The following is a 23,167-nucleotide window of genomic DNA, read 5'->3' as shown; positions in this document are numbered from 1 at the left end:
TCCCAAAGTTGGGTAAGGAAACGGGGGAGAAGGGCTTGAAGTTGTATGTGAAAAACAATTATTACAAGTTATGTCCTCCGTTAGCTCAACCAGGCGCCTCCTTCCTGGCGAGGGGGCTTTGGTGGCAGGTCCACAGCACCAGAGAGCCGCTGGGCTGGGCAGGAGGCTGGAAGAGGCAGAGAAGCTCTTCGTTCTCCTGGGCCCCTAGGAAGTTTGGAATTCTGCTCCTGACCTGGCTTCCTTAGCCTAGGCCTAGGAACCGAGCTGGATAAGGGACCCTAGAAGAAGAACACAGCCGGGAATAGGCAGCCGAAAGCGGCCAAGACCAGAGCAGCCACCGCCTAGGCGATTTAGATTTGGGTGGTAACTCATATGTGAGGGTTTGGGGATAAAACAGAACCCCTTAACACTCTCGCCAGATGCCAGCTATGGCATTCGGAGGCCAGATCCGAAGCCTTGTGTTGCTGGTGGCTAACAGAGAATTTGCTCATCCGCCTTACAGCCTTCCTGGGAAGGGGTTCGGAAGACCGGCGGCCCCTTGCTGAGCCCGCTAGGCGGCCAGAGATCTCGGCAGCTGGCCCCTTCTGCCAGGTGGCTATTTTCTTTAAAAATAAAAAGGGAGAGGGAGGAGGGAAAAAAGAAAACGGAGCCTGGAGCTTGCGGCTTGGGTGTGGGTGGAAGTAGAGAGAGCATAAGCCGTTTTGGGTAGAGAAGATGAGACCAAATGCCTCATCACCTGGCCCCGTGGCCTCAGGTCTCCAAAGAGCCAGATAAAGTCGGGCCCTTGCAGCCTCCTGCTCCCGGGTTCTCATTCTCTCCCTTGCCACCGTGCTCCTACTTAATATGGGAAGGGGCACCCTGGAGCCTGTATACGAATTGTGGAGAGATGCCCAGTGGCCTCATTTTTCAGTCTCCGGAGCAATAGGCTGGGGAGCCGAGGGCCAAGGCCGGCAGATACAGCCATGTGGGCGGGCCAAAGGCCAGGGGCCTTGGCTAGCAGAAGACAGAAAAACGCTGCAGAGGCGCCCAGACCTGCCCAGCTAGGTCTTTCCAGGGCTCTGAGCTAGGAGGCCTCAAGTGGCATCCCTCCAGAGTCTCACAAACCTAGGCAAGCTTAGAGAACAAGAAGGAAAAGGCTTCCCTCCATCCCTCAAGTCTGAATGGGAGAGGCAATTGTGGATTTAGCAAGAGGGAGGCACTGGAGCCTGGAGGGACCGGTCGCTGGCCTCTGCTTTTGGCTCCTGCTTTTATCTCAACTGTAACTCCGGAATTGAGTCTGGTGGCTGGAAAGGCCCTGAGGCGGACCACGGTTTTTGCCTTTGCTGTTCAGGCTCAGGGGTGACAGGGTGGCTGGGACTATGGCAGGGAAGGACTGGATGTGATTGAGCTGCGAGTTTTCACATCTTTATTATTATTATCATCATCATCATCATCATTATTAATAATATTAATATTATTACCGAAGTATTTCACGTCCAGAGCTAAGACAAGACTACAAACACAACACATAGAAAATTAATAAAATAGAACTTTGTTTTCTTCTGAGGCTCCTCTTCTTACTTCTAGGTAGTATGTGCTCCTTCCAGTGGCTTTGGGGAGGGGGTAGGAGAGACAAGTCTGGGGTCAGGGAGTCTTTCAGGTCCCCGCTGAGGGGACAGCGAATCTACCATTGAACCGTGCACAGGGGACATGGACGAAATGAGACTGGACAAGGACAAGAGCATTCTGCTCTGCTTCCGGGAGACATCAAGTGAGTCCGCTTCTCAGTTCTCACCAGGGAGCCTGATGAGGCCAAGGTGGGTTCTTCGGGGAGGCAGGAGGCGCTGGGGTGCTGGGTGGGCAGCCTCCAAGCGCCCAGGAAAAGCTCTGCGGGCGGGGACGTCCAGGAGAGAGCTGGGCCCCGCCCGTCTTGCGGGGCAGAGCAAGTCCCCAGACTCCCCCCGACCGCAGAGCCTTCTGGGGCTTCGGGTGCCCTCGGTTCCCCTCCAGGCCTCTCCCTCCGCAGCACCTTCACTCGGCTGGTTTTTCTTCCTCCTCCTCCGCACTGAGCTGAGACGCACTGAGCAGTTTGCTCTCCTTCTTCCACTTCATGCGCCGGTTCTGAAACCAGATCTTGATCTGCCGCTCCGTCAGGCACAGGGCGTGCGCGATCTCGATGCGCCGCCGCCGGGTCAGGTAGCGATTGTAGTGAAATTCCTTCTCCAGCTCCAGGGTCTGGTAGCGGGTGTATGTCTGGCGGCCTCGCCGACCGCTGGGCCCAAATGAAGAACCTGTTACGCAGAGAGGAGAAACTGAGGCCTGGGGTGACCACACCAAGCCCACAGCCCCCTCCTCTACTCAGCCCTCAAACGTAATGCTAGCTGGTCCCCTTTCCCTTCTCCCATTCCCTGGTCCCCCTCTCCCACTCCTCCAGCGCCCCCTCCAGATTCCCTCCTGGACTCCTAGGCCTGTGCTTTCTTTCTGTCTAGACTTTTGGTGGGGGAGGGGAGGGGCCGTTGGGCTCCCACCTGAGCTTAGGGGGAGGGTCTGGCCAGGTGCGTTTCCCACTAGCTGTATTTTTCTTTTCTTTCCTTTTCTTTCTATCTATCCAGCTCTCCCTACCCTACTCGATGATAGATTCTGGCCCTTAATCCATAATGACGTGGATCGATCCATAGTCCGCATTAACAGCTCCTCACTTTCGTGTCCAGCTAATGGACATCAATTGGGACTTGAAGCCGACAGATAATCCAACCTGAGACCCAGGCGCCGGCTTGTCCCTCTCACTCCCTCCCCCTGTCCCCTGTTATTCTTCCTTCCTCAGACTACCACCCCTTTCCGGGTGCCTTACCGACCCCCAGCCCCCCCCCCACACACACACACCTCCAGCCCCAGGGAAATCCAGTCCAGGACCCAGTAAACTTGCCCTTGCCGGCGTCATGACACCCCCCCCCCTTCATGACGCACTCTTGTTTTTAATGGAGTGGTCTTTGGGTGGGTGGATGGGGACCCCGGGCAGATCCGGATAAGAGAGGGGAAGGACACAGAGGAAAGCAAAAGCAGAGAGGGAGTCCCCTGTCCTCTTCCTGATCAGCAATCATAGCCCAGGCCTGTCTCTCGGAAAGCCCACTTACTCCCCCTGCCTTACTGTGCAGCTGGGACTTTGCAAACTTTGCAACTTCTGCGGACAAGGGACCCGATCTGGAGGCAGGGACCCAATCTTGCCCTATCTCCTGAGATATCCACCTAGCTCCTCCACTAGTTCCCAGTGGGGGAGTGGGGTGGGGTGGGGACACTCGCTAGTTCTGCCTTCTTGCATGGGGGCCCGCTCGGGGCAGCAGGAAGTCTCACTCACTGTTGCACGAATTCATGCGTTGCATCCACGGGTAGACTGGCGTGGAGCACTTCTGCTCTTCCGTCTCTCCGAACACGCTCTTGTCCTGTGCGCAGTCAGACTTCCGCGGCTCAGGATGGAACGCGGGCGGCTCGTCAGCGCCGGAGAGGGCGCAGGCCGCCTCCTTCTCCCGGTAGAAGGCAGGCGCCGGCCCGTAGTCGCAGGGCGCCGCCCGGCCGTAGCTGCCGCCGGCTGGTGGGTAATAGGAGGATGCCGCAAAGCCCTTGTCCTGGCCTGGTCCCGGCCCGTATGGCGCGGGGTAGTGCCGCAGCGGGTCCGCATAGCCGGACGAGTAGAGCGGCAGCTGGCCCAGGAAGGACTCCTGCCCGCTGGCCAGAGTGACGGGGAAGGTGGAGTTCACGAAATAGGAACTCATCGGGAGGGGAGGCGCGCGCGACCGCTGCTGCTCCGCCGGGTTTATGATTTGTTGTGTTTTATAGTCCGAGCGCCGCGCCTATTAGTAGTATAGCCGAGATTGGGTTTTAGCTGAGGGGGGATGGCGAGGTGCCAGTGAGGGCCAGAAGGAAATACAACCATCTGATCCAACACTGACCAATGGCAGAGGCAGGAATTGTCAAATAGCACCCAGGAGGAGCGCAGCCTGCACGAGGGACCCGCGCACAAACCTATCAACCTTTTTCCCCCTCCTTTCTCTCTCTCTCTCTCTCTCTCTCTCTCTCTCTCTCTCTCTCTCTCTCTCCCACCTACGTAGGATCTGCGAAAGAGACGTCTGTGCTTTTGAGGGAGGAGGGAACATTTGGATGGAGATCACCCCATTCCCCAGTGATGAAATAAATACACCCCCCACACACACACACACTCCACGCAGAAATAGGGAAAAGTTAATTGTGTTTTCAGAAAAGTTAACCCCTGCGTTGCATGGGCCCGTTCCCTCAAAGAGGGCTGAGGAAATGCCCAGGAATCTCGTTGAGAGAGAAGGAAGGGGGGAAGGTCTATTTCTAGGGTTTTGTGCTGGTTAAGGGGGAACGAAGTTGTTCGCTAATTTGCTTCATTTTAGAAACAAGGGAAGAAGAAACACCCTCCTTCGCAGGTTTGGAAAATCGTTTGTCCTGCTTATCAGGTCTGTCTCTCTCCGCTTTGCAAGCTTAGGTTTATCACATCCCTGCTTCTCCACAACTCTCAAGGCTAGATGGTCGAGCCAGATCCCTCTGCCTAGAAGACCCAGAAGGAGGAAATATCAGGGGTATGTGAGCCTCAGGCTGCTCCACTAGGCTAGGAGCTTCTGGCAACCAGGTCCTTAAGCCCAAGACAGCTCAGCCGCAGTCTTGACTGGAAATAGGGCCCCGAGAAAGAAACTAACAATCCTTAAATTTGATGATGCAGAGTAAAGGAGTAAGGTGCGGCCCAGCCTGTGTGACTTTGTCTGCATATTCTGCCTGCAACCTCACTCAAATCCGCACTTAGCCCCCACCCCAACTGATGTAAGAATAATTCCTGGCTGCAGAGCTTCAGCATCAAGGATGTTCCAGTAAATCTAGATAAGGGGAAGAAATTGCCCTCTTAGAAATGTGAGTAGATGAGTGGGTGGTCGTGGAGCACACCTTTAATCCCAGCACTTTAATTCCAGTACAGCTAGGGCTACTCAGAGAAACCCTATTTTGAAAAAAAAAAAAAAAAGAGTCTTCAGATCCTCATATTGGAGAACAGCACATTGAAAAGCACCTTCTCTTTTTCCCTTGCTCTCTCTATAAATTGTTAATTCCCTTTGAAACCCCCTCCCAAGTCGTGGTTTAGATTTAGTTTTGGAAGGAAGGAAGGAAGTCTGCTAGTTCTTCCTAGGGACTCAGTAACCATCTTTCAATTGGCACGCTCACTGTAGCCACAGCCCTCCTGTCTGCCCCTCGGCCACTCTTCAGCCCCCCTCCCATGCCCCATGTTTGCATCGTCTGCTTTGCTGCTGTGAGAATTTGGAAATGAAAGGCTCTATCTAGCTCTCTTCCTCTTTCATCCAAAGAAAATGAGCACAGATTCCCCAGCTGAGGGACACACTGTATTTCTCACATTCTAATATGCACACACAGGCCAGACAGTTTAGAGTAACAACTTCCCTTCCAACCTGAATATAGGGAGTACTGGGTCATAAGATGATGTCGGAGGTCAGGCTAGGCGGACCCACCTCTGCCTTGTTCTTTGGGCTCCTTTTTGTGGTCCAGCTCTGTCCACTGATAATAGGAAAGGGCTGAGGGTGGGTGATCAAGGGTGAGGATTTCTTTGGCTGCAAAGTGGCCTCTGAAGCTCTTTGAACTCAAGGCTACTGCTAGGCTGTTCTTTTGTGGCACAATGACCATCCTTGGGTGTCTCTTTTAGCCTTAATCAATTGGGGGGGGTGTGGAAAAGAATCTCATACCTCCTAATGATGCAGAAAGCAGAAACGCTCCAATCTAGAAATGGCTGGGCCTATACTGAATAGGGGCTGTTTCAGCAAAGGAACAGGATGCAGAAGAATATGTACACACACACCCATCTTGCCACTGAGGATGGGCCTTGGGCCTCAGCCCTTTTCCCTGGTCACAAAGTCCTCATGATAGGAAAGATGGTATAATTGCCCATGTTAAAAAAAAATAAAATAAAAAATAAAAATAAAAGGAAAGAAAGAAAGAGGATGTGAGAGAGGAGGCCTTGCCCTGTGATAGAGGCTGGAAAATAATTGCTTTATCCTTTAGAGTAGCAACCTCCAAATTAACCTCACCTCTGCAGGTTGCCTGTCTGGAGATGGAGCCACTATGGGCAGGGCAGGGCGCCTGGAGTCGAGCATGAAAGGAAATAGCGCCTCATCGCTCTTATCTAAGCCCAGAGGTATTTATGAGCGTTTATTCATCTGATCCGTTTGTTTGGGAAAAAGAGCAGGCAGGCAGAGCTGGGCCAGAGACCGCCTGGTTTCTGGAGCCAGATCTCTACTGATCTGTCTGTGGTTCCATCCACCTCAGTTTGTCTGTCTCCACTGGGAAATATGTAAATACACAGCAGGCATCAGCCAGTTCTCCGTCAGGATTGTCACCCCCCTCAACTCACTGGGGGAGGGATGTAAATAATATACCGAGTCTTGAGTACACAGCACAGGGATTGTCCTGATACCCCACAGGCAGGATTTATAATTGTGATTTTCTGTGCTTTGAGTCTGCAGTCCCGTGGGTAAGCATGCACATTCCAGCTCCCAGAGAAATGTTGCCTAAGTCATGTGCAGCTCAGGAGTGAAAATCTCCAGAAGGTGATGGTTTTGGGAATGGCATTTGCCTGTATGAGGAGGTGGTGAGACATTAGCTAGGCTTCCTATGTCCTCTAAGATACAAAGCTCTTCCCTCATAGCTCCTTGGATAGTAGGTACCTTCTCCTGCCCCACCCCCAACTGTACCTGGGGTGGGGCGGATGAAAATCTCTCTAACCCAATTCTCCTCCTGGATTCTGGTTGTCTGAAATGTTCCCCAGAGGTGCAATGTAGTGGCTCCCACAGACTGGAAAGAGGCTCTTTGCTTGGACACCCTGCCCTAAAATCGACTAGTTCAAATCGAGGTACAAAGACCTCATTTCCATTATGCAAATGAGCGGCATCCTCTCTGATCTTCTCGGAGTAGTGGGCTCCACTCCTCCCGGTTCACCCTTACCCTAAGAGCCCCGAAGTGTTTCAAGCCTCTGTAATAGCTTGATTTCCCTTCCCTACATTTCCTTCTGATTGCTCAAAGGAAAAAAATTTAGGAGGGCCTCAGATCTGCCTGCCAGATCCCTCGGGGCCTCCCGCAGAGCGACTCACTAAGCCTGGCCATCCAGCCGCCAGAAAGTCAGTCTCTCAAGCAGAAGGGGGGAAAGCTTAAAGAGCTGCTTCAGTGAGACTCAGACTCTAGAGTCGTCTAGGGTGGTGGTGGGGGGTGCCCCCAGCTCTACACAGCCTCTCGACCCACAGCTCCCAGCCAGACCTTAATAACACCTTGGCCAGCCTGGCACCGCAGGCAATTTCCTGGAGCCCCCGCCCAGGAACGGGGCCCACTGCACCTTGAAAGCCGCAGCCAGTGCCTCCTCTTGCAGCTTGAAAGCCCGAGCTAATCAGTAACCGGTGAGATCCGGGCCAAGACTCCCATGCTGAGGCGGAGGAGGCGCACCCAGCCCCTCGTCACCCACTTTTGGGAAAGCGGTTCCGTTAACCGGGTGTGAGTGGTTCCACAGGATCGGAAATTACAAAGGTTTGGGTTCTTTGATGCTTTCTCTTCACTCCCGATTTTCCACCAAAGCATTTTTTTTTTTTTTGCGTCGATTTCGCTTGAAACGATCGAGGATGGGGGAGGGGACCAACACTCACTTACAGACACCAACAGTTTCCAGAAAACTCAGTTCAACTCCTTCACCACGGGCTCACCAGCTTAGGAATTGGCAAGACCCACAAACCAACTGGAAGAATACAGACTGGGTTTGTCTTTTAACAACCGAGTGGAACTGCCTGGTCGGCGCCTCCCCATGACTGCCCCCCTCCCGCCCCCGTTTTTGGCTGAGAAGAAAACTAAATAAACCTTGAACAGATTTTGGCCTCACATCTCTCCAGCGGCCCAATCCTGTCTCGTGTCTTAGGTAGTGGTGGGGGTCGTGGGTCTGAACCCTTAACCCTTTGGTTCAGTACCCCTGTCCGTGGGTTATAGTTATTACTCCTCTCTCGACATCTGCCTCTTCCTCTGCCAGCCTCCAGGTTTGTGGCTGGGACGAGTGGAGGTCTGCAGGAGATGGGAGAAGGTTGAGGAGGACGTGACAAGAGACTCGTTCCGTTTTCTAATCTACACCCAGGGACTAAGATGCAGTAGAGAGCATTGGCATGGGCCGGAATCCCACCGAAACCCCGCGGCCCGGGCTCCAAGCAAACCCGCAGGGGTTGGGGGGTGTCGAGTGGCCAGCTGTGCCGAAGCCGCCTGTCCCCGAACGGACGGTAGATGGCAGCAAACTGCATAATTTGGGTCAGAGGAAATTGTCTAAGGGACGATTTATAATCCACCAAGACTAGAGGGGGGGAAAGACCTTTACTTTGACTGGGTTTGGGGGGATTTTTCCCGTCGCGAATGGAGTCCGAGCGTCCTAGATGCTAGCGAAGAATTCCTCTTGCTAAGAAGCCAGTGTGTTTCAAGGAGCCCAGTCCAGGCCTGTGTCTAGAGCTGTTTTTTCTGGCCCCCCAGGGAGCCCCAGTCCTGTGCCACAAGTGGCTGAGTTTCCTTTTCCTAATAGCTCTGAAGACCAAACTAGCCACACACTTGCCCCAGGATCCTAAAATCCCAGACAACCAGAAGCCTGAGCCTGAACGACCTGCAGGCTTTTAAGAAACAAACAGAAAGGCAATCGATCTCTGTTCATACAAACCAAACTAAATCACAGTGTCTCCTGTCCTTCGTGCCCAAAGTGACGCTCCTCACTGCGTATAGATTTCGAGACCCCCTCACCCCATTTCTTAGCCCTCACCGGCTGGCCTGAACCCTAAGAGCTTCTTTAAGAATTTGTCTCATATTCAGCAGCTCTTCCCCCTCCCCCCCCCCCAGGAAGCTAGGGAACAAAATTGGGCGGTGCGAGAGAGGGCTTAGCTCTGGACTCAGCCTCCCGAGGCTTTTTTAGCACACACCATTGGATTTTCTGGTTAAGTTTCCTTTTGTTTTGTATCCCTTGCCCCCCCCCCAACACACTCAACAAATTTATTTTTGTGTATAAGCCAGAAACAGCATGCTAAAATCATTTCACAACCACCACATTTGAATCCAGGAAAGTTTGAAATGCTTCCATATCAGATATGCAATTTTCTCCACCAAAATCCACACACCCTATACCGATTAGAAACACAAGTAACAGATCTACCAACACACAGACCGACAGACTTTAACCTACCGCATGAAAAACCACACAACTCTTTCCCTGCAGACGAGGCTCCCTCGGGCAGGCGGTGGGAGAAGCAAGAGACCTGGGCGTTCCTCGGCTAGCTTCCTGGGGAGTCTCCCTGTCTTTGGGTTCCTTCACCCACAATCTTTAATTTCAGAAATGTCTCCGAGGGAAGACAGCGAACGTTTCTCTGTGAATTGCTCTTTTTATGTCACCCTAGTCGCCTCCTTGCCCTCGGCTGGCCTCTGCGGAGATTCCAGGCCCTACTGAGACCAGAACGTCCCTCAGCGCCACCGCCCCTGTGCCAATGCAGCCAGGAAATCGCCTTTACCCACACTGGGCAAGAGAACCGCATGGGAGCAATCGGGGGGAGGCCAGGAACGGGGAGAGATGGAGGGAGGTGAGGAGCACAAACCCCACCAGGGCCAGAGCGACTGGCCAGCTCGGCTGCAGCCCAGACACCCCCACCCTCTCTTTCGCAGCCCCCCTTGCTGGATTCTCTCTCCCAGCTAAAAAGGCAACATAAAACTGGCCTCCGAGGCCCCTTTCCGTCCCTCCCCCCGCATCTTCCCTGCAGCGGCTTCCCCCTCCAGGAAGCAGCCACCCCTCTCTTTACCACAGAATTTCCTGGGAAGCTTCTCCCAGCATCGCCCAGAGGTGGGGTTCAACCTGGTCTTGGGATGGGGGAGGGGGGAGAAAAACCTAAGCCCCACCCCCTGCAAAAACCGATGCAAAAGAATAAGAATTGTAGAATCTCCCTTACCTTTGCTGAACTTGGGGGGTTTTCCCTTCTCCGGATTCAAATGGGTGGGGAGGGAGGGAAAAGGAGCGTTCGGTTTCTTCTTCAGCTTCCAGATAATATTGTCCCAACCTGAGAGCCGTCGTTTCCCCTCTCAGACTTGAGAGAGAGGTTGTTTGGCTTTTCTGGCATTTGCATAGAAAATGGAGTAAGTTCTGGCTTTGAAAAATGGTATCAGGCTTCAGTCCTGGGCAGATTGTCCATTTACCCTTCATGATGACTAAAAATCCCAGATCAGCGAGCAAATTAACTTAGGAATCAAAATTATTTTTGGTTCTCTCTTTTGTGTGATTCCCACCCCCTCCTTCCCTCTCTCACTCACTCTTCTCTCCTCTCCCCCCTCTCTCTTCCTCTCTCTCTTTTGCTCTATCGAACTGATATTGAGGTATAAAAATATCAAGAGGCTGGAGCCCTGAAGGACGACAGTGCTCCGACCTAGGTGTGGTGTCCAAAAGAATGCTGCATTATAACCACCAGGGAGATGATAAAAAGTTCATGTTCACGATCGCCCGGCCACATGACCGGCGCCGGCCAATCGCTGGATTCAACCACTCATAAACTTCTATCACAAAGTTGTAAATTTTCATAAAACAACAAGGAATTTATTGCATTTCTTCATGGCTGCTCCACCAGCAACCCTTTTCTCAGTCGCCATCTTCTTTTCTTCCCCTTCTCTTTTTAGGGAAACCCCAATCTGAGACGGGGTGAGATTTGGGGTGCAAGAATTCAGGGTGGAGAAGCCATAGAGGTCCAGCTAGAACCGGGGTTTTCTCTGGAACCTCCACATTTTCCTCAAGAGCTCTGCCTGCCTTTTATAGTAAAAATTTCCCCCCAAATCTTGCACGTGGGACTGTTCTGAGGCAATAGGAAGGTGAGGCAAGAGCAGCAGCCGGTGTTGGATGCTGCTATCTGCGTCTTCGTAAAAAGAAAGCTCCTATCCCCCCCCTCTCCCGCTCGGAACACCCGCCCCCATTCCTAACCCTAGAGACAGGGATTCCGCCACCTGTGAGGCTCGCAGCGTTGCAGGTGTGGGGGGGCGTCGGCCTTCAGGGTCTAGTTTTTGCCTCTGGAGGGAAGGTGTCCTGGATGGGGGCCAAACCTGATTAGTCTAACAAGCAGATTCTCCACCCCAGAACCCCAGAAACTGGAGGAGGAAGCCAGATAGCGGCCTCTCCCGCCTAAAAGGCAGCTCTCCGGACCAGGTTCCCTGGGAGAAATCCCTGTGCTCTCCAGGAGTTGGGCGGTCGGTGCGGGGCAAGCCGCAGGTTTTTAGGGCCTTTTTTTTTTTTTTTTTTTTTTTTTTTTTTTTTTTTTTTTTACAAATTGAAGCCGCAGGTTTTTAAGGGCCTTGTCCTAGAAATTCAAATTAAGCATACTTTCCTCCCCTACCCCCAAACCTTACCACCTTTATCAAGCCCTTTCGGTTTAAGATGGTGTTCTTTAAACAATCCAGGGTTTGTAAACGAATAAATATTAAAAATCAACACCGCGGGTCTAGGTGTAAAGACACTATCGTTGAGGGGTTTGTTCAGCGATCAAGGGTTTGCAAAAATTAATAACAACCCACTCTGTTTTTCCAGGTTTCCAAAAACAAAAACAAAACCTCTACATTTTATGTTGGGCTTCTGGTGACCTAATGCAGAAAAGGAAATAATCTCCTTTTTAAATTTTCTTTTTCTTCTCCCTCCCCTCCCGTGTGTGCCCCTCAGAAGGTTCCAGGTTGGCGGCACTCAAGAACAGGCTGAACAACGCAGAGAAAGCCCTGGCGGCGGGGCGGGCGCCGCCAAGCTCACTGCGACCATCCCGGCCACCCCAACCCGGTAAACTCGCTCGGCTCTCGCTCACGGTTTTTAAGTTTTAAAGTTTCATATGGATCATGCTAGCAAATTTAGAATGAAATAGATTTTAAGGCATAAAGTAAAAAATAAATTGAAATAAAATTTTAAAAAAATCACGCTGACCCAAAATGTTTGGCGATGAGCAAGCGGAAAGCTGTTAAGCACACTGGCAAGGAGGTTGCCCTGGGCGGGCCCAAAGGCCTCTACTTGGTGTCCTGGCCTCTGCCCAAACCACTCCAGGGGTGGGATGGATAGGGTATTCACCCCTCGCTTTTCCATTTGTCTTTTTCGAGGCCTACCATTTTGGATTTTATCACAATATTTGTGGCTGGACACCAGCCTCGGATTTCATTGTCTCATTTAGAGGCCTGGATAAGAAAAGGCACTGGTAAAACTGGAAGCTTTTAAATTGGGGGTGGTAGTGGTGTTATGTTTGGAAGTGTGTAACTGAGCATATGGTCTCATGGATGGATTTACTTGGGAGCAAATGTGAGTCTCTGTTTAGGATTCAATGTGTGAATGTACACTGGTGTGTGTCAATGTGTCTGTGAGTGGCTGTGAATGTGTGTTTACTTGTGAGTGTATGTGAATGTGAATGCATGTGTTCTGGGCATGGAGCCTGGATTGTGTGAAAGATTGTATGTCTATTTGTGAATATATGGATGTCTATGTTTATTTGTGACTGTAACAGTGTATACATTTGTGTACTGTCAGCTTGTAAATATGGGAATTGTGTGCTTTGGTGAAGGTATAAAGGGGAGAGAGAGACTGGGGTTCATTAGTTGGCAGTGTCTATGGCAGGGGCATGTGGGAAATAAAAGCAAACCGAACCCAGAGAGAAGAGACCAGTTGAGGGGCTGTGAGACACCCATCCACCACCAACCCTCATCCCCTCCCAGCCACAGGGGGACAGAAAGTACAGAATCTGTTGGGTTTTAATCCTGTTTTATTCTCCATCCTTTAGATATACAGAAAGAGGCTCATAGGGACGGTAGGAGCCAGGATCAGCAGCCAAGTGCACCAGACGCAGGAGCTAGCGGGTCCTCTAGGCTCCCTAAGGCCCGTTTAGTGTCGCTACTGGGAAGTAAGGGGGTAGGCAAGGAACCACAGTCCACAAGACAGTGTCTAAGAGGGCTTACAAAACATCGAGATTTTACAAAGACCTTACTAGCAACATAGAAAAGGGGAGGCACATTCCAGAAAGCCACTGAGCAGGTAGTTAATGTCCTTCCCACACTGTACAAAACAGACAACACACTTTCCTATAGGCAGTATTTTTTTTACAGTGTTGAGAAGCCCAAATTTCACCCTTCTCCTTAATTTTTTAAAATGCTTCATTTAAATAGGGTTTCCCCCCTTATTTGAGTTTCATGCTTCAGTTTCCAGAATTGGGTTCTCCTTCTCTTCTCTCTCTTCCTCTTCGCTTTCTCTGTCCCTCACTCTTCCTCCTCCTCCTCTGCCTCGGCCTTATCCTGGCCAGGGACCCCCGGGCCTGAGGTTTTGTTCTCCTTTTTCCACTTCATGCGCCGGTTCTGAAACCAGATCTTGATCTGTCTTTCGGTGAGGCAGAGCGCGTGCGCGATCTCGATGCGCCGCCGCCGGGTCAGGTAGCGATTGAAGTGAAATTCCTTCTCCAGCTCCAGGGTCTGGTAGCGGGTGTAGGTCTGGCGGCCCCGCTTTCTGTCAGTCCCTACTCACAGTATTTAGGAGAGAGAGATAGAAAAAAACAAAATCAGTGGGTGAAAAACACCATCTCCTTCGCAGTGAGGTCTGAGGAGGCAGAAAAAGACCACATTGCGGGAACCAAATTATCATTTTCCATAGTCTATCCCACACTTCATGGTACCTTTTTTTTTCTGCCATGTGCAGAAAATTTTCTAAGCTTCCAAAGGCAAACGCTTTCTTTCTTTTCTTCTTTTCCTGTGTGTGTGTGTGTGTGTGTGTGTGTGTGTGTGTGTCCACAAGAGTTATTTTGCTTTTCAGGGGTGGTGGTCTTGCTATGTAGCCTCTGAGTGGCTTCAATATAGTAACCCTTCTGATTGTTGGGTTTACAAGTGCTGGATTTACAGGCCAGCCCCACCACACCAGATAGTCCTATTATCCACTAAGGGTGGTTTTCTCAGCCGGGAGCTTCTGAAAGCCAGGTAGATCTCAGCTGCTGGCCCCTGAGGGTTCTATTCCTAAGGGGGTAGCATAGAATGGGGGCAATTTAATCCTCAGTCACTTTCTGGGTCCCGAGGCTCCAAATCTGACCTTTCCCTTTCAGGTGAAATTTGGGATAAGGGGCTCTGGAAGCCATCTTAGTGTCTCAGGCCTAGTCTGAGAGGAAAAAGAAAAAAAGAAAAAGAAAGAAACAAAGGTGTAGTCCCCACCCAAACCTGTCATGGGACGGGGAAGAGGCAAGAATTTACTTCCCTGGACCTGGAAATTATTAGTCTAACAGCAGTTACATTCTAAGGATTCTCTCTCAGAAGTATCAACAAGGCCTGGCTACCTGCCTGCCTTCCTGCCCAGAGAACCTAATTGTCTGAAGCCATCTTTGGGCCTGCAGGACTGCAGGGAAGAAAGGAAGATCCGTGGCCTAGATGGAAGAGGAAGGTGAAGATTCTTAGGGTGGGGCTGAAGGGTACCTGAGAACTTCCAGCTTAGGCCCAGAACCTGAGGGGGCTTTGGGGAGCCGCTGGTGTGAGCACTCTTGGGAAGGAGAGAGGATGGGGCACTAAGGGCCTTAAGTTCAAGTCAAATATAAGCCAAGCTGAATGTTTATGAGGGAAAGGGGTGTGGGGGGAGGCTCTGGTAAACCAACTGGAAAGTCAGTTCAATCACAGGGTAGGTAATAGAAGCCCTGAAACCAATACTCATGGTGTGAGAACTGGGTTGCTCAAGACCCCCAACCCTGATGAGTTTCAGAGTCTCTGACCACAGTCTTGGGTCTTCTGAGCCTTGAAGTTGGCCCCCAAACCCACCTGCCTTGAGGAGATTAAAAATAAATAAATAAAAAGGATGTGTGAGGGGCTTTGGAGGAGACCTGGAGGAAGCCTTGGTGTCTTATGGTCCCTAAAGCAGCTGCTGGTGACTCGGGACTCCCTAGTCTTGGGTTGGTTCCATATTGACCTAGCCCCTCTCCCCAAAGGAAAGTCATCTTCTGCTTGCCTGTTTCCCCAGGAGTCCACGGAGCCCGAGGAAAGACACCTGGGAAAGCTCTGCTCTCATGAGGCCCTTGCTCCTTTTCCAGCCCACCTTCCTAAGTCCACCAGGGGCAGAAGGAGTCAGTAGACTCATTGCTCTGGGCCTCAGGGGAACTCCCTTCACCTCTCCCTGGCTCTGTGTCTCTAGCTGGGTCCTCAGCTCCTCTGTACCCCCTCCTCCCGCCTCTAGAGCCCACCTCTAATTGTCCTGATGGGAATAATGGGGGAGCGGGGTTGGCTGGAAAGGAAGGGGGAGGGGAGAACTGCTTAGCTCCACGGCCCCCTCCTCCGTATCTTATCCGGGCTAGGGCTGGGGGGACACACCCAGAACTGAGCTCTCAGACTGGGAAGGGGGGTGGAGAGGAGAGAGACCCTAATGGCTATTCTCTGCCTACCCCAGCCTTCCTAGGCAAGACAAACGGCCTCATCTCCAGCCCGTGCCGGGGCTGCTGATAAATATTTAAAGCTAAAAGGCCCGGAGGAAGGGTTGGGGGCGGGCTGGGGGCTTTGAGCGCTGTGGCGTCTGCAAAAAGAGATCCGCCAGGGCCAGAGAGCACCGAGCAAAACTGGGGGTGGGGGCGGCGCGCGGGGTCCCAGCCCAGACTTAAACAGCGTGGCAATGGCCGATCTGCGGCCGGGAGTACCCTGGACACAGAGAGGGGTGCCCTGCGGGGAAAGGGGACCTTCCGGGGACTGTGGCCCGGACGTTGCGGCTCGGGACCGCTGGGTGCGCGGCGTTACCTGAGCTTCGCATCCAGGGGTAGATCCGGAAGTTACTCTCGGCCGCCAAGTCCGAGTCCCTCTGCTCCTTGGCGCCAGCCGCCTTGGCGGGGTCGCCTGGACACACCCCGGAGAGGTTCTGCTCAAAGGGCGCGCAGTGCATGTTGAAGGAACTCGGTTCGAGCCCGTAGCCGGCCGCGTAGACACCGGCCGCGCTCTGGCCCGCCATGCCCCCCCCGCCGGGGTACAGGCCCTGCACGGAGGCGGAGAACGGGGCGCCGGGACCTGCTCCATAGCCCGGGCGCTGGGGGTTGGAAGCAAAGGCGCAAGAAGTTTGTTCGGGAAAGGCTCCTGGAGCGAAAACCGAACTTGCGGCTGGATATTTAGAAAATAAAGCATTCGCATAATACAATGAACTCATAATTTGGCCGGATGATTTGTAGTCAGGGACGTTTTAGTGTCGGTTTTACGAGATTCCTTGATATATTACAGAATTAGAGTCCAGATTTACACCAAAAAGGACCCCCTTTTTCCTCTCTGGACCACGTGACCTTGGCCCACGTGATATCCCCTCGGCCAATGATCTGACGGCCTCCCGGCGGCTCTCAGTAATGTGGAAAAAATTGTGTGGCGTTGGATTTATAAAATATGATCAATAATGAATGGGAAGGCCGAGCTCTGCGGATTGGGGCTGGGGGCTCAAGGGCCGCTGTCGACCCCCGCGGGCTGGAGGCAGCTTGCAGGCGTGATTTGGGGAGGAAGGAATTGAGTGGAAGGGAAAATAAATAACCTCTGAGCGATCCGTGTTGTCACCCCCCCCCCATTTCCCCCAGCCGGTTACAGAGCAAGAGACAGACAGACGCAGGGATTGAATGTGCGCAACTTGGTGGGTGGGTGCTGGCCGAGTATTTATTAATCCGGGCTAATTCATCCGGGCTGCTATTCTAAGACGAGGGACGAGGTGAGCCTGGCCTCCTGGTTCTCTCTCGGTGCACCAGCTGTAGTGACTGGATGTGGATCAAGGCTTTCCTAAAGCAGGAATCCAACCCAACAGGCGTTGGACGCTGAGATTTCTGGTGACTACAGAAAAAAAAAAAATGGGTTGCCAACAAAAAGATATGCAAAAAAAATATTAATAAAAAGAACGGAATGGGGGTGGGGAGAAAAAGGAAGGGAGGAGGGCGGTTTGGGTCCGGCTCGCTGCTTTCCCGGTTCCGGAAGGCGGATGCCTCACTCAGTGGAGCGTGGCTGCCAGCGAGGCAGAGGCAACGAAGGAAAGGAGGCTGCGGCGAGCCGCGGCCTAGAAACTAGGAGAAAGTGGCGGCGTCCCAGAGAGGGGAGGTAGGGAGGAACCCCTTCCCTCTGCTCCTGGTTCCCCAACCTGAGTCCGAGAAAAATGGAAATATAAACTCAGCGTCCTCCTCCACCTCCCCTCCGTCCTCCCCCCGCCCCCCACCCCAGGACACACAGGGAAACAAAGAGAGAAGTGACAGGGGGTGCTAGCCACCAGCTTGGGCACATCTCCTCTCCAGGGCGGCCTGGGCGCTGGAGTCTCCGGGGCCCAGCAGCCTCGGAACGCAAGGGGAGGGGGTTTCTTTTGGCTCCCCTCCCTCGATCCTCTCTCCTCCAATCACGTGCAGCCGCCTCCCTCACCCCCTGCGCCTCTGGGCCTGGGGACTCGTACCACCTGCTTCCAGCCCCCGCCCCCTCCTCTCTGCGACCTAGCCTAGGCCAGCCCAGGAGCCTGCTGACCAGCTCCCCCCCCCCTGTCCCCCCCACCAACCCTGCAAGGCGCCTGGGAGCGAATGAGGAGCGCCGGCCCCGGGCCAGTCTCGGGTTCTCGCTTGTAAACTTTATTGTAACTCTTCCGCCCTTTTCAGGCGCAGACAACAGAACAAAGTATAGAGGAACAACAAAATATATAATTAGCCCTCCCTCCCCCCAATAAAGCAATTCACGGATACAGGATACATTCTCTTCACAGCAAACCTAAGAACACTTTTAACAATTGCTCACAGCGCGCATGCTAACTAAAGTAATCTCTTTTGAGAAACACTTAAGACAAAATTGTCAAACCAAAGGAGGTGTGGGGGGGGGGGGACAGGAGGAAAAAGAGAGAAGCAAGAGAGAAAGCCAGCGAGCTAGGGAGGGCAGCGGGGAGCGGGGTTGCGAGGAAAGATGAGGACGCGGTGAAGGAGAGAGAGAGAGAGAGAGAGAAAGAGAGAGAGGAGAGAGAGAGAAAGTGAGAGGGAGACAGAATTACGGCGTGAATAGGCAGTTTCATGTTGTTGGGAGAACTTAGCAGAAATCGGTACCTCGGTCATTACAAAGAAGCACGTTCAAAGGAAAAAAAAGACCATTGCACAAGGAGGCTTTTTTACACGGGGTGGGGGCGAGGGGGGCTCTGGCAGGCAGCAGTCGCTCACCCTCGCAAGGCGAGGGAGTCCTTGTTTAAAATCCTTTTCTTCCCCCCCCCCCCTGGCCCCCAAGAGAAGGGAAGGAGATCCACGGTAGCTCACACACAGAAGCTATTACGAGATACTACCACTAGCGGGGACTGGCGCGGCGGGGGACGCTGCGGTGGGAGGCCCAGCTCCTGGCTCCGCTCGCGGGGCCGGAGCACTCGGAGGCGGGGGAGCGGGCGACGGCGGCGGCGGCGGCGGCGACGGCGGCGGCGGTGTGGTCGCGGGAGGGACCGGCGGACGTGCGGGCAAGCCCCGGCCCAAAGCAGTCCCAGCTGGAGCCTACTTCTTGTCTGCCTTCTGCGCGTCGCCCTGCTCGGCGGTCTCCGGCGCCCGCTCCAGCTTCTCTTTCTCCAGCTCCTCCTGCTCACACTTACTGCTGGGGAACTTGTCTTTGTTGTTCTCTTTTTTCCACTTCATCCTCCGGTTCTGGAACCAGATTTTGACCTGTCTCTCTGTTAGTCCCAGCGCGTGCGATACCTCGATCCGCCGCTTGCGAGTCAGATAGGGATTAAATAGGAACTCCTTCTCCAGCTCCAGGGTCTGGTAGCGGCTGTAGGTCTGGCGGCCTCGCCTGCGTCCGGCGGCTGCTGGGAAGGGGGGAAAGGGCGAGACAGAGGGGAGGGTGGGGGGGGGGGCAGAGAAGGTTGGAAGATTCGTGAACCAGCCTAGGAGACCAGGATAATGAGGGCAGGGGACCCTTATGCGGGGGCGGGAGGGAGCGCGCGGAGGCCGCGGTCAGCAGGGGGGGGGGCTGAGGGGGACTAGACAGCCCTGAATCTGCGGGGGCCAAAGAGGGGGAGCCCCTTCCCCTGGTAACCAGCACCAGAATGGGAGGGGGGGTTCAAATATACTAAAAGTGCCATAAAGTTTAGGAGGAAGGATGTGGAGAAGGGAATAAGAATAAAAAGCCAGAGTGGGGACCCACGAACCCACCTTGAAAAGCCCCCAAGAGCCTCTGCCCCAGAAGAAAAGTTTCTTCAGGGTAATTAAACTATAAAGCAATTGAGAAGTGCAAACGCTGAGCGCTCCCACTCCCACCGCCCCTTCTCCACAGCCCCCATAAAACAGTAAAAGGGGGGAAGAGGGCAGAAAAGTAAAGCAGGGTGAGGGGTTTATGGATTCAGGAAATTCGCCTAGCGACCCCCCCCTTCAAAGGAAGCAAAAAGAAAAGGGGGGGGAAGAAAAGAAAGTGGGAAGGAAGGCAGAAGAGGTAGATGATTGGAACGGAGCCCACAAGTCCTCTAGGAGCCGAAGATGCTCCCGGCCTGCCCAGCCCCCCTCCCCCGGCCGGCCTGGGGTCCTCCTGGCCCCTTCCCACCCCGGTAGGCCCGACGGGAGCTCACCTTGAGGGCGCATCCAGGGAAAGAGCTGTGTGGGCGACGGGCTCTGCTCCGACCCCTCGGCCTCCTCGCCCAGGCCGCTGGCGGCCGCGAGCTTGCAGTCTGCGTACTGCACCAGGTCTGGATCCTGCGCACCGAACAGGCTCTGGCGCTGCAGCGGGTCGTAGCCGTAGAAGTTGCCGGGGTCCCCGTGGCACGCCACGGCACACGGGTTCTGCTGGTAGGGAGCCGTGGACAGCGACGATGGCCCGTGGTAGAACTCCTGGATTTGCGACGGGTGCTGGAAGCTGCCGCCGCTGCTGGGACCGTACACCACGGTGGGTCGGCCGCCCAGGTCCTGGGCGAAGCCGCAGTCATAATAATTGGGGCGCAGGGACTCCCCAGTTTTGTATTTGGAGAACAGTGAGTTGACGAAATAAGAGCTCATTTTATTGAATTTTGAGGCGGCGGCGGCGGCGCAGGCTGTAGTTGGGGGCTGTTGGGGAGGGGGGGGGGAGGGGGAAAGGGAGGGAGAGAGAGAGAGAGAGAGAGAGAGAGAGAGAGAAGAAAAAAACGCAGATTCGCCGGCTCCTAGTCACCCTCGCCAGGAAAGGAGAGGAAAAGGGAGGAGGAGGGGGGAAAAAGAGAGAAGGAAGGAAGGAAAAGAAAGAAAAGGCGAAGAAGATCTCTAAGCCGCTACACTTTTTGTGATTTCCAGGAATAGAAGAGCGAAGCCTGCAAAAGTCTAAGCCTGCATGGCAGCCGCGGCTCGCTCGCCCTCCCCCCACCCCCCACCCCCCAAACAAAAATATACCGCCACTTAAAGAGGTCCTCGCTTTACATTTCGAAGAAGGGATGCCAGTTCATAAACAGTTTTCGGTGATTTACTTCCCTCCAAATGAGTTGTTTCATATTTTGCCCCGTCTTTTCTCCATCATTTGCATCCATTAGAGACCCCGCATCCTATTGGCTTCTGGGTACTCCTCCCGGACAGAACGCAGAGCGAGCGAGGGAGAGAGCGAGCGAGCGCGAGAGAGAGCTAGAGCGAGAGAGCGCCAGGGAGTGAGGAGAGGGCAGGGGAAAAGGAGGGGAAGGGGGGAAAAACACCCAGGGAGAGAGAGGGGGCGAGGGGGGAGAGGGAGGGGGGAAGAGAGAACGAATGCGGATTAAATCTGTTTAACTACCTACATTAATGAGATATCTCTTGCCTCACAACAAATCAAATACCTTCGCAGACCACCCCCAAAGACTGATGTGGGGGAGTCACGGAAAAGCACCACGCGCACACACATCCACAACGCTGCGCCTGGCGTAGGCACGCTGTTAATTTCGCGATTTTAACGAGGCAATTGGAGTCTTTCTAAATGTCAGGGTCGCTTCGGAAAAATGTAAAAGAACACGGTTTAATTGCGCCGAGTTTTAAAAGGTCCTATAAATGTAATTGGTATTTTAATACAAGTTATCAAATCATACAGCTTCCTCTCCTAAACATATTTTCAAACAAACGAGGTAGTCATATTTAAAGCTTTAATGATCAATTTCCTTATTATTGATAAAGGTTTAACTATCGTGTGGAGGGAATTGGCTGGGTAACCAGCCCCCAAAAAACGGCTGTAAACTCTTTAACAAACTATAAAACGCAATAAAGCCGGAGTCTGTTGTTGTTTATGCCGCAGCGCATAAAAGCTGTTAGCATTTTACGAGTTCTTTCCTCTACAGCTATAAAACTGCAGCTTCGATCGCCCCCGCCGCCCAACTGAAGCGCGGTGGGGGTGACTAAGCTGAAATGAGGCGATTATGGGTTGCTGCTGATTTTTTTTTTTTTTCTTTTCGGCGCAAACGGTGAGTTTCCCGAGATTTTTTTTGCCTCCTTCAGCCTTGCAAACACACCTGCCCCCACACCCTCTTTGGAGACCCCAACCACCACCACCACCCCAAGATCTGTCCCCGCCCAAGTCACAGACATAACTTTCCCTCATTAAGCAAAGGGCGCAAGGATTTTCTGTGGAAAGGGGGTCTGAGTGGGCCTGGGAGAGGAAGAAGAAACTTTCTGGTTAATGGACGACGCTGAAGAGCGAGGTTGTGAGGAGATTGTCAATTCTGCAGTTTACTACACGCTTTTACCTGCTGCTGGTGGGGGGGTGCAAGGGAAAGAGAGGGGGGTCTTGAGGTACTTTGACCTACTGAGCACTTTAGAGGGAAGACTGGGGGAGAGGAGAGCGTCTGATACTAGCAAAAGGACCATGGCTGCTCCACACCTGTGCCCAGAGTCTGGGATCCAGTTCCCCAGCCGGGCCAATGCTCTGTACCTTCCCCACAGACCTTCCAGGTGTAGACACTGACAATTTCATCAACACACCAGAGAGGTAAGGGTAACAGAGGCTGAGCCTGGGCGTCAAGGCCTCGGTTACTGCCATACCCTCCGGTGCCCTAGGCCAAGGCTGCGAGGTGTGTGTTTAAAGGGTACCTGTTATGGCTGTGTGTCCCCAGAGCCAGTGACCACCTGCACCGACCTTGGGCTAAAGGAGTTCATCAAATAAAGCAAGGCCACTGAGGTCTCCATTTTCCTTTTTCTTGGGATGCCTTTAGTTAAGCCCTGAAAATCTGAAGATCTGAAGCCTCAAACCCAGAACGAGGAACCGAACTGCCCGGCTGCCTGACTGCCCCACTCTGAGCACAGAAGCCTTATCCCCGTGTACCTGACACAGGCGGTGGCAGAGAGACCTTGGGAGGCCCAGGGTGAGAGTCCGAACCAATGGCCTCCTGAGGCAGCTGATGTGCAAAAGGGCCGGAGAGACAGAGAGGAGACAGACTTTTTGTAGAACAAAGGCAGAATCGATTTTACAAATAAATTCAATCTACTGCTGATTCTCTAGGAGGCTTCTTTTGGGGATCCCATGAGCCCCAACCTTTGTAAAAATGAAACCACAACGTTTCCAAGGGAGCTGTTCTGTTTCCACTCAATCTTCTAAGTAAGTCCAGCCAATAAAGGGGGGTTGAAAAGAGGGGGACGATGAGAAAGAGGGTTTTTTAGCACAAGGCTGAGGGGACGGTGCGAGACAACCTCAGGCTGAGTCAAGTTGTTGCCGAAGCGAACATTTTTATCAAGTGCGGGGGATTTTATGGTCATGATTTGAGGAGTCACTGGTGAGGTAGAAATTCAATGGCTGGTTCTAAATCATCCCTTCACCGTGCCAGAAATTTCTGATGGAAGGAAAATGTTTCTGTTCTAAGAAAAAACAAGAAAGAGCGCGGAGATAATTTATAAACACCCAACGGAGCGCAGATTTATTGGAGAAACTCAAGTTGAGACCCTCCGCGGTTTCTTTGCACCTGGTCCTGCGGAAAAAGAGGCTACAGTTGGGGTCACAGAGGGGGGGTAACTTGCTATTCCCCACCACCACCCCAGCTCAAGTTGGAGACAGACAGGTTCGGGGTGGGCCGAGAGAAGGAAACTGGAGATTGGGAATCAGCCGAAGGGGTTGTAGGCAGTCAGAGCGACGGCCTCCGAACGAAAATCTAGGCCTCCAGCGGCTGCGTCGCAGAAGGACCGGCTTCCCCAGGGCTTGCCTGAGTAGGGGGGCCAAGGGCAGAGCCTGGGCACCC

At 53.1% G+C, this 23,167-nt stretch overlaps 3 protein-coding genes across 3 annotated transcripts; all 3 read right to left on the bottom strand.

The window, feature by feature from the left end:
* Positions 1-1,388: 1,388 nt before the first annotated feature.
* Positions 1,389-10,492, bottom strand: Hoxb6 (homeobox B6). Its single transcript, XM_036194480.1, has 3 exons — positions 9,996-10,492; positions 3,335-3,859; positions 1,389-2,270 (listed from the first exon to the last, which is right to left on the bottom strand). Exons 2-3 carry the CDS (start codon positions 3,747-3,749, stop codon positions 2,011-2,013), a joined length of 675 nt encoding a protein of 224 aa, XP_036050373.1. The 5' UTR covers positions 3,750-3,859; positions 9,996-10,492; the 3' UTR covers positions 1,389-2,010.
* A 2,311-nt stretch (positions 10,493-12,803) lies between these two features.
* On the bottom strand, positions 12,804-16,297 carry Hoxb7 (homeobox B7). The gene is made up of 2 exons (XM_036194481.1): positions 15,799-16,297; positions 12,804-13,559 (listed from the first exon to the last, which is right to left on the bottom strand). Exons 1-2 carry the CDS (start codon positions 16,196-16,198, stop codon positions 13,306-13,308), a joined length of 654 nt encoding a protein of 217 aa, XP_036050374.1. The 5' UTR covers positions 16,199-16,297; the 3' UTR covers positions 12,804-13,305.
* A 2,224-nt stretch (positions 16,298-18,521) lies between these two features.
* On the bottom strand, positions 18,522-20,009 carry Hoxb8 (homeobox B8). Its single transcript, XM_036194479.1, has 2 exons — positions 19,586-20,009; positions 18,522-18,829 (listed from the first exon to the last, which is right to left on the bottom strand). Exons 1-2 carry the CDS (start codon positions 20,007-20,009, stop codon positions 18,522-18,524), a joined length of 732 nt encoding a protein of 243 aa, XP_036050372.1.
* Positions 20,010-23,167: the final 3,158 nt, after the last annotated feature.

The sequence above is a fragment of the Onychomys torridus genome, chromosome 8 (assembly GCF_903995425.1).
Source record: "Onychomys torridus chromosome 8, mOncTor1.1, whole genome shotgun sequence".
Lineage (NCBI taxonomy): Eukaryota > Metazoa > Chordata > Mammalia > Rodentia > Cricetidae > Onychomys > Onychomys torridus.
The sequence above is the reverse complement of the archived record's forward strand: the minus strand, read 5'-3'. Positions and strand labels throughout refer to the sequence as shown.